Source organism: Limulus polyphemus, unplaced genomic scaffold (genome assembly GCF_000517525.1).
Source record: "Limulus polyphemus unplaced genomic scaffold, Limulus_polyphemus-2.1.2 Scaffold204, whole genome shotgun sequence".
NCBI lineage: Eukaryota > Metazoa > Arthropoda > Merostomata > Xiphosura > Limulidae > Limulus > Limulus polyphemus.
In genome coordinates this window covers 16,092-28,927 of record NW_013665814.1, presented here as the reverse complement: position 1 = coordinate 28,927, position 12,836 = coordinate 16,092, and the positions used below count along the sequence as shown (strand labels likewise).

At 33.9% G+C, this 12,836-nt stretch overlaps 1 protein-coding gene across 1 annotated transcript in view; it reads left to right on the top strand.

The window, feature by feature from the left end:
• Positions 1–12,836, top strand: part of LOC106478367 (proclotting enzyme-like) — a 35,306-nt gene that overhangs the window by 20,760 nt on the left and 1,710 nt on the right. The window contains exons 4-6 of the mRNA XM_013938907.2: positions 6,607–6,683; positions 9,066–9,178; positions 9,878–10,155. Of these exons, the coding sequence (XP_013794361.1) occupies positions 6,607–6,683; positions 9,066–9,178; positions 9,878–10,155 (468 nt within the window). The remainder of the gene's footprint in view (positions 1–6,606; positions 6,684–9,065; positions 9,179–9,877; positions 10,156–12,836) is intronic.

The following is a 12,836-nucleotide window of genomic DNA, read 5'->3' as shown; positions in this document are numbered from 1 at the left end:
ACTCTTTCCAACTTCCTGAAAGTCAGTGTTAGCTGATCTATCCCATGCATGTGAAAGCTTAAGCTCCTCCTGAAATCCTGCTGCTATTTCCCATAATCTACACTTCTATTTATCTATTTTAATCATGATTGCCTCTAACTTCTCCTTCAACCTACAAACTCTACATAAAAATTGCACATATTCATTACTAGCTTCCTTAAAAGTACATTCCAGTCCCGAGTTCCCAACTAAAAGTAAAACCCACTCATTCAGTCATTGCACCAACTACACTTAACAAACTGTGACGCTTAACTCCTACACTAGTCTTAACCATAGTATTTATATTTATACTATTATAGCCTGAAAATAAATACTCAATACCAAATACCAGTAGACTATTGTTAACACTGTTACTGCTGAGACTAACGTTTAAGAACCAATTATATAATATTTTTCTCATTACTTTTTCTTCACACTACAGTAATAAAGTTTATTTTTAATTATATATATAACTTAATAATTTATTAGAACAATATACGTAACGTTATTAATAAAACATATTTACTTTAGCCTGATTAATATTATAACCTACCTACATCTATAAGCTAAATTTCAACTAATGGATCTAAGTTCAAATGAACATGTTAATTCAGAACACCAAGATACAATAAACTAATTTTTAGATTGTATTTATTTAACAAAACAATGTATTTATCCTGTTTTACAATTTACCAGCGTGTATAAATATACCTGAGCCTAAAGTACCGTTAAACGTACTAACCCTATTTTAAGTTAAAACGTTGTAATAATAATTTATACCCATAAACTCCAACTCAAAACTTTGACCGCCTGATTTTTATTTACTAATCTTATTATATCAAGTTATACTACAGATTATAGTAATAATATTAAATAACTTTCAGAAATCCATGAGCTTAACTTTTCATCGTCCTCCCTCTTCAGTAGCGTCCTCTCTAAGTCATCCTTAGCTTTGATTGCTTAACAACCTTTGTTTGTTTGTTTTGAACTTCGCGCAAAGCTACACGAGGGCTATCTGCGCTAGCCGTCCCTAATTTAGCAGTGTAAGACTAGAGGGAAGGCAGCTAGTTATCACCACCCACCGCCAACTCTTGGGCTACTCTTTTACCAACCAATAGTGGGATTGACCGTAACATTATAATGCCCTCACGGCTGAGTGGGCGAGCATGTTTGGTGTGACGGGGATTCGAGCCCGCGACCCTCAGATTGCGAGTCGAGCACCCTAACCACCTGGCCATGCCGGGCCCGCTTTACAACGAACTTCACACACAGCTGACATATTGGTTGTTAGAACATCAGTGGTGAAAAAGTAGCCTACAGTTTTTTTTTTTTTACTACTGGTATGTTGACGCGTACTTGTATATTTTTAATCCTCTACAGATGCCCAGATTCCTATTTAATGAGATTACTTAACACCCAGCTTTTTTTACATTAATGGTTTTAATTATTTATGAAGTGTGAATTTGCACCTACACTTTCTGTGATATTTCTTCTTTGTTCAACATTTCTTCTTTGTTCAACATTTCTTCTTTATTCAACTTCCACGAGTTGAGTATTGTTGCGTATCTGCTTGTTTGTTAATTTCCCGTTGAAAGTCTTTCCGAGAAACGTCAGCGATACAAGTCCTTTCTTAATTAAAATTAGTTTGTTCTTTCTCGATACTACTTTGCAATACACAGAATTTCCATAGTCAATACGTTTGCAATCTCGATAACAAAACACACACTTTATATTACCGTCACTACCTTCGCTTGACTCAATTATCTGTCTCTATATCTATCTATCTGCAGCTATATCTCCGCTTTATTTGCCGGGCTTATATAATAAATAAGAGGGCGCTAGGAACAGACAAGAGGTGCCAGGAAAAGTCTCGATCCTTCTAGAAACTCCAGCGCGCATGCTTCCAGCGTCGCGTGCCTTCCGCTGTAGTAACAGTATGTTGTTGTATCTTGGCTACTTCATTATTCTGTCATTATTCCGTAGATCAGTAAGTCATTCTTTATTTAAAACTAACAAGCATACACAAATATGAGCATTTTCTATTATTTTTACACTTATAACAATCACACTTATCATTAATATAGTTAAACTTTCAATAAAGATAAATTATATATTAAGATATACATTTTATCACAATAATCCCTCATATTATTTTTTTCACTTCTTATATATACATGCCAATATATATACATATATACAAGTATTTCAACATGCCAATATATATACATATATACAAGTATTTCAACATGCCAATATATATACATATATACAAGTATTTCAACTGGGTGCACATGCTACACCGTTGGCAGTGAATCATATGTTAACAGAACTAAAATTTTTAAAATTAATTGGTACTCACTTCTCCTTGTCCTTTGTAGATTGAGGAAACCTCTGATATATCACATGTTTATCTCTTTGGAATAGTTGTTACAATTTAAAGCGTAACATTCAAAACCCCTAGTAGAAGACGTATCTCTTAACAATGTATTCTTAGGATTGTATTTTGGCCATGTATGAGGGGAAAATAGCTAGTTGGGAAAGCTGCTGTTCCGTTCCAATCGTAAGATTGTAGCACAAGTCAGTCAAAGCGCGGGAAACAGGGTTTAAAGTCTGTATTCATTAGTTTGTCGTTGTACACACAGTCGTGGCGATAGTTTTTAGCAAAACCCGAAGCAGGCAGACAAAATATCTCACATGTCGATAAAGTGGACCACTAAAGATAAAAATAGAAAAAAGGAGGAAGAATGAAAAACCCGGAAACTTCCTAGAATTGACTGTTTTTTTTTTAAAACATGGCAGTGTCGAAAGAGAGAAAGAAGTGAATGATACTAAACAGCCTGGAGCTAGTACAAGCTGCGAAAATATCGAAGTAGGCCTACTACAAACACACAGTGAGGAACAAACAACAACTGAAAAAGAAGTAGAAAATGAGGGCACCGATGTTGCGATTGATGATTATTGTAACGAGGAATATCCATTAGTAAGGTTTATTTTCTTATTAAGCGGTTTATAATAGACCATGGATTGATCATGCCTACCGAAAGGGATAAAGGACAAGGCGGTTAGTGTTTTTCAGAACATCACTCTCATTACACAACAAAAGCAGATTCTTGCGTTGTTTACAACCATTGGAGACTTAGTCGCACCGTAGATACATATAGTGAAGTTGTAATCCGGCAAGAAATGAGTTTTGGAGACAAGTTCTGAAGCGAGTTGTTAATGGAACGCGAACTTTATCTATGTGCAGCCTGCCTCTCAGAGGACACAGGGAGACCCTTGGAGATGGAAATCCAGGGCAAGTTCTTGTCTGTAACTCAACTCTTAGCCGGATATGATCCAATGTTGAAACAGCTCATAAAGTTACCGAGAAACATAATTAAATATCTAAGCCCCAGAGGTCAGAATGAAGTTAGGGAAGTTCTGTCTAAAAGTATTGAAAGACATATTGTGAATGAAATAAAATTAGCATTATTCATTTAATTAATAATGGATACAACGAAGGACACTAGCAACTTTGCCCAAATGAACCAAATTTTTCGTTATTTTAGTACTGAGTATGAAAATGACAGACCAACTGCTGTAAAGATGAACGAAAACTTTTAGGTTTTGTTGAAACTGGGGATTCAATGCCTGAAGTGGTTTGATCCAAATTTAGATTTTGTGCTGCACAGTGTACATAAAGAACATTCGGCTCTTTTGCAGCGATTCGAGCTTGTACACAACTATAAACGCCACTCATTGTTGCTGCTCTATATCAAAGTCTTGTCTCTGACACATTTAACTCCAAGCCTTTGCCTTCTATGAATATTTTAACTATAATTTCACACTAAATGATTCAGTTGTGAATACCTCTGAAGTATCGTGTTTTTTTTTTATCTGGTGCAGAGCCTGAACAAATTTTTTTTGCTGAATGATAAACGATGGGCGATTCTTTCCTCTTTTGCGAGTGAGTCAAGGGTCCACCTTAAAAGGCTGTGTCAAACGCGATCGTCATCCCGTTACGAGTCTCTTATTGTTTTGTGTTTTCGCTAAATATACGTACATACTGAAAGCACTGTTTGGGATCATTCTTCTGTCAGGAAAAAGTGATGAAGTAACTGAAGCGACGGGGCTTTAAAAAAGCGTGAACGTATCCAGTTTATCTAGTAGACCTTCAGTACAGAATTTTAGAAACTCTGAATGGTGTTTTCAAAATTTTACAGGAAGAATCATTTGATCTCACGAAAACCACAAAACATATTCAAAGTGTCATTGAAACATTGACAGCTTACTGTAATGAATTTGAGAATGCAAGGGAGACCCCAGTTTCTCCTGTATTAAGGTGGGTCATAAAGTGCAAATTCAAAGAAATGAGGGCCCGAAAAGTTAAACGGCAATTTGATGATTTAAGCGAGGATTAGAAACTAACAGATACAGAATAAAAATATTCTTGTTTGGACATTGTAACGCAGCAGATAGAAAACCGGTTCCATGGCATAGACGCAATTGTACAAAGATTTGGAATTTTACAACCAGAGATGTTGGTGTTTACAACAGATGATGAGGTTTTTGCCAAAGCAGAAGAGTTCCAGAAAGCACAGAGCAGTTACATATCGCCATCATTTCCAAATCAAATGCTAGGTTTCCGAGCATCACCTAGGAATGGCATTCATAAAATCAGTTCAGTCAAAGAGATAACCCACCTACTCATTGTTGAAAACATTGCTTTAGCACCTTATTTTCCTAACATTTGCACCGCCTATGTTTTGTTTTTAACCATTCCTGTCGCCGTTGCTACTGCTGAGAGATCGTTTTCCAAACTTAAGCTAATTAAAACATACATAAGAAGAACAATGTGTCAAGAAGGACTAGTTATGTTGAACATAGAACAAGCACGATCAAGAAAATGTAACATGGATAAGATTGTGGACGATTTAACTAACATGAAATGCCAAAGACGGGCGTTTTAACATATTTACTCAGTATTCTAGTAAAATGCCAATAAAGAGCGGTAAATGGGCCCAACTTATTTTGTGCTATGTACGCCACTGATTCAACTAGAAATAATTTGTATTTGCTAATTGGAATTGATATCAGACTCAGACTATTATCAATTTTTCACCTGTTTAGTTTATTAAAATTTAGTATTTAATGTATGAAGAACAGCTGTTATTTGATTTTTAAAAATGTTTTTTTCAATTTGTGATTTTTTTAGAAAGGGGTAATAAAATACTTATAACTTAGTAAAAATAAAGTTATAAAGTCGATTTTTCTTTGAAATTAAATTAGAACAACAAGGTAATGTGTAATAGAATAATCTAACATCAGCACACCTTTTGCAGTAACAAAATTACTTTTGTGATTTTTAAAAACCCACGAAAAATAGGCAGTTTTGAATAAAAAATATAATTTTTGTGAAGGAAGCTTTCTTTATACTTTATTCTTTTATAGAATGTCAAACAATGTAGTTATGCGTACAATATCAAAGGTTTGTGTAACTAGCATTATTATTGTAAATGTTACTTTCCATTATACATTTTCACAGATTTTCGGCTATTTTTCCCTTGGATGCATATTTGTAAAGCGATCATTTTATAGGAAGTAGCTTTTTTTTTCAGAAATATATTATGTCAGAATGTAAAATTTATGTACAAACCTACTAAAAATTAGTGTGATAGGGAATGTCAATTTGACGTTTCAATTTCCTAAAAAATAGTTATATTGTAAATTGTTATGAAGTACAGAACTTTTACAACATATAGTTCTCTAGTTGAAGTGTTATTACTTTTACAACACGCTAATATTTCAAATGACTGTGTACTAGATGTATTAAAATTTATCATAGCATTGAAACAACATATTCGTAACACAAAATACATTAATGAGATAACCAATATAAGAAAGAAAAACAAATGAGCAGAAACTTTTACCCTAATAAAAGCATTTATTAGTCAAAATTCTGTGCAATTATACTGCTTCATGACTGAAACCTGTTGACTGTGATCTGAATGCGTTGTAGGACATAAAATAGTCAATAACATTAACCGTAACAGTAGAAAACTGGAAAAATAAACAATAAAAATTTAACATAAGTATTTTTAGGTAATATTGATATTAATAATCTTTCTTAAAAATGTAGTAAAAAAAATAACAGTAGAAAGCCCCCTAGTGGCACAGCGGTATGTCTATGGACTTATACTGCTAGAAACCTGGTTTCGATACCTGTGCTAGGCAGAGCACAGATAGCCCTTTGTGTTTAATAACAAACGACAATAGAAATTGACAATAAATAATTACCAAAACAAATTTAACACAATTATCGGCAAACGTATAAATTTGAATAATATAACAACATATTTTACAATAAATTAAAATCAAATGAAGTTTATCATTGAACTATTATAGAAGCAGTACTTACGTAATGAGATTAAGTTAAAATTAATATTCTTATTAAGTTATATTTCTTTGGATAATTTTAGTTCGCATTATTTATATGTAGGAAATTGTTTAGCTGTTAATTCACAAGGAGAAAACAGTTATCGAACCTGCTTTGTATATAATGTATAGATGCATATACCACATTTTAACATCAAACTATTTTGAACTCAGGATGTGGACGGCGTTCCATTACAACTACAAGGATTATAGGTGGCCGTATATCAGATGTTGGAGCCTGGCCGTGGATGGTAATTGGCAGTTTTCCTTTCTTCTTCTCCTTTTCAAACTGAAATTTAACGTACCCGGTTACTCAGTGTTAAGTCTGAGTGTTTATTATGTTACAATTCCAGGTTTGACTCTTGCATTGGGCACTGGGCAGGTAGACCATTGTGCAGCTTTGTTTTTAAAGACAAAGTTTTGGTTGCATAATTTTCAACCATAAGTCATTCCCTAGGTAATCTAAGGTGTAAATGTGTTGAAAAGTTTAACTCCTGCTAAGTAAGATATTATACGTAAAATCTACAATATTAAGCATAAGAAGTTATCGAGTCTAATAAAGTCGGAAGTAGTAAATATAATTGACACCAAATTGTTATGGATTGATACTTATAAGACAGATCTTAGTATATGCAACACTCGTCCAGTTATACTAAAACGCCCTCATGGCCGTAAAGGCGGGCATGTTCGCAGATTATGAGTCGAACACCCTTACCACCATGATAAGATTATAATCTATATATTTAAAACACATGTTTTTCGTATCCTTCAGTGTAATTTATATGCTACTAAGATCTTAGTATATGCAACACTCGTCTAGTTATACTAAATCGATATAAAAAACTGTAGTCCGGCGCCAGGAAAAATTAAGAAAACCTTAATAATAAATCGCAAGTAAAAAGTATAATAAAATATTTTGCATGTAAATTACACTGAAGGATACGAAAAATATGTATTTTAAATATATGAATTATAATCTTATCATGGTGGTTAGGACGTTCGACTCATAATCTGCGAACATGCCCGCCTTTACGGCCGTGAAGGCGTTATAATATGACGGTCAATCTTATCATTCAATTAGAGTGGCTCAAGAACTGGCGGTGGGTGATGTTGAGTAGTTGTCTTCCATCTAGTATGTTAGGGACAGCTATCTCAGATTGCCGTCGACAAACTTTACAGGAAATTCACAAAACAAACGAATATATTATGATGAAAACGTCAAATACCATATATTTTGCAATAAAAAAGCCAGTCCCCTCCCCCAGCAGCGGTAAATCTGAGGGCATATAACGCTAAACGTCATGTTTCTATACTTGCGATGGGCACAGAACAGGTGTCCCATTTTGTAGCTTTATATTTAATAACAAACAAACAAGTAATCTAAGCAACGAGAAAATAAAAAGTGTGTCTTATAAATTGTTTGTTTGTTTGTTTGTAGTTAAGCACAAAGCTACACAAAGGGCTAACTGTGCTCTGCCCGACACGGGTATCGAAACCCGGTTTCTAGCGTTGTAAGTCCGCAGACATACCGCTGTACAGTAGGGGGCATCTTATAAATATATTGCGATAATAAATGTGGTTTTCTAGTTTTATTAACACAGTTTTATACATAGTTATTTTCATTATTGTACAAAAACCCTAATAATACAAACAAATCATAATGAAAAGTTAAATAAATGAATCTAACACATAACGTTTACTAGAAACTGAAAAAAATCTCGTTTTATACAAAGAAACTCTTCTGAAAATCTAGAAAATTACGTTCTGTGTAAAAAAAAAAACAACTATTGAAAAATTAGAAATTAATTCTCTTACCAAGAAAGTACAAGCCCCGTATTATTACCGTTCTCTGTAAAACAAACAAAATGTGACAGTGTAAAGATATTGGTTTAGTTATTGTTTAGCGCAAAGCTACACAATGGGCTACCTATGCTCTTCACACGACGGGTATTGAAATATGATTTCTAACATCGTAAGCCTGCAGACTTGCCGCTGAGTCACCTGGAGGGTGCGTGAAAAAATATGAGCATTTGCTTTTTATAATGCATAATAACTATGAAAGATAAACTGTTTTTTTTGTATCTATCATTCCTAATTTCAAAATATTATTTTATGAGATTTGAGTATTATACTTGAGAATCTTTATAATCAATATTTACATTTACAGATCTGAAACTCCCAGTTTTACTGTTTCAAAATTAAAAATAAATTTGATGTCTTATAATTAGATTTTATGCTGTTTATGTTCTGAAATAGAAAAATTAACAATACTGTTTTGGATAAGGGCGAACATAAACTCTCATTCTAAAGCAGAACATTAGCTGATTATTTCCTCCATTTTCATAAGAACAAATATTTGTTGTTTAACTTTGGCATGTATTTCTTTGTTTTTCACAACTAAACTATGAGTGAAATATACGCTGTTCTTAATTCTTTTAATATATATATATATATTATGACAATGCTCTCAAAACAAATGTCATTTTAGAATTTAAAAAACCCAATTATATTTATTGGTGTAGAAATGTTTTTATTTCTCTTGGGTATTGTTACGCTGAGCACTCTGACAGTTTGTGATATATAGTATCCCAAGAAAATTCTCCAAGCATTTAAGAAGATTATTTGTGTATTAGGTTGCTATTTTTCTTAAAAGCAAATATGCCGAATACTTATACTGTGGAGGCTCATTAATAACTCAGAAACACGTGATTACAGCATCACACTGTGTCTTCGAAAGTACAAATCTGTGAGTACATTTTTCTGCCTTCATTTGTTAGATTTTTTTGCGATAAAAAACTAGTCATTCAGCGTTTGCTAGAATGGGTTTTATTGTTATTTAATTATATTTTATGTTCATTCTTGCAATTTAAACGTACAATGAAAAACGAGGATTAACTTGCATGTTTTTCTTTTATGTCTTTCATGTTGGATAATTTGACAAAAACCTATTTTTCTTGACCAACCCATTGTTTATGCCTAAGAATTAAAGTGTATGACTTTTTAAATATGTAGTTGTATATTTGTTTTTTTTTATTATTAAGATAAAAGCTGCGCAATGTGCTATCTGTGCTCTACTCACCACGGGCATCGAAACTCGAATTTTAGCACAGTAAGAATTACGGCTGAGCTTTAACCAATTAAAACACGCAATTCTACTTCTATTTGGGAAATATTCCTAGCGGTAGTGTTCCGTGGTGACTAAGCGTAAATTTTAGGGCTTATAACGCTAATGTTCGGGGTTGGATACCCGCAACGGACACAGAGTATCTAGTCCATTGTGCAGCGTTGTGCTGAAAATAATAAATATAACAACACTTTGTTAAGTATGATAGATATGTCTAAGAAATATTAATTCTTTAATTTGAAATCCTTTTGAAGATTAAGAAGTATAGTATTTGTTATTTTGTAAAAAATTATTCACAATTTATTCGTTGTATTTTGCCAGACTGGAACCAAGTGATCTATTAGTTCGTCTCGGTGAACACGATTTGACGAGTGACGACGACAATGCTTCACCGATCGATCGTTCAGTTAAGATCATAAAGCATCACGAGAAATATGTGGCTCGAACCTTCGAAAACGATATCGCCATTTTAACGTTGGACAAGCCTGTTAAATTCACTGAAAGAATCCATCCAGTGTGTTTGCCATTTATAGAATTACGACATGAAAACTTAATTGACAGACATGCTTTCATCACGGGATGGGGAAAAACATCTTATTGTATGTACATGTTTCGTTCAATGTAGCTGTAAAATTTGGTATATCAAGAAATAATAGTCAATGCACGTAAGCTTAAGACATATTCTTCGGTTTTGTGAAATTTTGACCTTTGATTAATAAAATTTTAAATAAATGTTTTGTTTGAGACCCCCCTCCCCCCTCCAGTGGCTCAGCAGTAATCTAGAGGGTTTGTATACCAAAATGTATGGTTCAATACCCATGATGGGCACAGTGCAGATAGTCCATTGTGCAGCTTTGTGCTTAAACATAAACTAACAACAAACAAATATATTATTTGAAACGTCTTTTCTCAATAAGTAATATTATATTAAACAGAAGAGGCTGCTGGCTCTATTCAATATGATCTCAGGTTGGCCCTGTGGCAGAGCACTGGATCTCGAATCTGTGCAGTACCCCAAAATATTTCCCGCATTTTAAGCTGTGGGTGCGTTAAAAGAGCTACAGACAATCCTCTAGCGTGGATAGAGGGTGGTAAGGTGCTGCTGATTTGTTCTGTACCCTCTGATCAGTATTTAAACATTTGGGATGGGGACAGATAAGCCTTAGTAGATTTACTATAAATGCAATATACAATTACTACTGGACTTTGACGGTAATAAAAATAGGTAACCTGGCGTTAATATAAAATTATCCATCCAATAAATTCGAATAACAAAGAAGAGCTTGCTCTGTAGTAGAGCTTTGGATTTCAGAGCTTACACTAACTAAAATAATCTACTAGCAAATACAGTACAGAAACTTGCATTATCCACATTAGTTGCATCAATCTGTGACTTTGTTTATAGAAGCTTTAGTGTTCTGTCGCCATGTATTGTCATGCTCTATTTGACGACAGTACACCTTGATAATAATCTTGCAGTGTAGTTTAAATGCAGAAAGCTCTGTCATAATGTTGTCATGTCCAAAGAACATCCATAATCTATCTAGTGTACGGTATCCTATCACCTGTTCCAACAGTCTGATTATACAGAAATCCAAAGCATTTGTATCTGTCTACTTGACCAGTATGTTTTTGTATGGAATAGTACGAATAACTGCATTATTCTCTAGTTGCTTGACACATGCAATGGTTAAATGGGACTTATCACTAGATGCCTTATTTTGGTGAACCCATATAAAAAAAAAGATCGTTCTTGATTATATTTTGTTTGCCTATGCTCTCACCGCTGAGCCAATGAGGATGGGGGAAGGGGTATTATTTTTAAATTCCTCTGAATTATATAAAAATGATTAAAAAAAAAGCGACAAGTTTACGTATTTACAATCCGGTGGACGTAGCGCAGAGAGCCCATCTTGTAACCTTGATTTAAAAAAAGCAACAACTTATGCTTTAAAAAATATTTTCAAGGTTAGTTGCTTGATCCTATTTAGTATAACATTCAGACTGAAAATTCCAAAGGAGCAGTAAATGTTTTAATTTACTGTTCTATAGTATAGTACATTTTTCATAGTAACATAGAAATTATTGTTTTCTTATAATCATATCCTTCAAACAGCATTATGTTTAAACGTCCCACGAGTATTGCTATATAACTTGGACCGTAACTGCTGGTCAACATTGGAGTGGAGGACTGTGTCACGATGCACAAAAATAGTTGTTGCAAGAACAAACACCAGACTTTTTTTTCTATAACTTGACCAGACTGCGAGGTATATAAACATAGGAACAGCAAAAACAATAATCTTCTTTGTCTGAAGCTTTCTTTTTCACTGCTTGATGAAAAACACCTTACTAAAAGCTGGATTCAAAGTCTAACACATTCAACCAAACTCACCTTAGCTTCAGTTTGAGTATTTTGCTGTTGGCTGTCAATGTACCCCCACCCCACCTGTTATCTAATCAAGTTAAGGAACAAAGCCAAAGCCATTCAGTAATTTAGCATCAACCAACAGTTTTAGCTTATTGTCACGGCAGTATTCTAGTAGAAATTAATGCAAGAAAAACACCCGCAACACACGTAGAGACATTTCTAAGTCCTATATTACAACATTCACAAAAAAAAGAGAATCTGTACTATAGCTTTATGATTGACTTCTTAGAACAGATGCAATAATGTATAGACTGGTACTTGGGAATAATATTATGAACATTAGATAAAACTATTTAGCTAAAAATACATTCACTATAAAGGTTAGATTAATATTTAACTATTAGCATTAAACTTTAAGTGGTCAATACGAACACACCAATTAATTAGCTATCTAAATTCAGTCTCTTAATTAAGAGAAATTGTTTGTAATTAAGCACAAAGCTACACAATGGGCTATCTGTGCTCTGCCTACCATGGGTATCGAACCCGAATTCTAACGTTGTAAGTCCGCAGACATTCCGCTGTGCCACTGGGGGTCTTAATTACAGACAAGGGAGGCCTCCTTGTACTTGTTTAATCATGCATTAAACTTTATGCAATAACCGTATTAAGTGTGTTAAAACAACAAAAATTATAATACTAATTTTTCATTAAAGCTTTAAACTTTAGACTTCTATTTCATTAAGCTTCTATAACACGTATTATAACACATTTCTATTGTCAGTTATGAAGCTACAAACATACGCATTTCATTAATCTTGCCAATTCTGGCGATATTCCACCCTTTGTGGCCCGGCATGGCCAGGTGGTTAAGGCACTCGACTCACAATCTGAGGGTCGCGGGTTCGA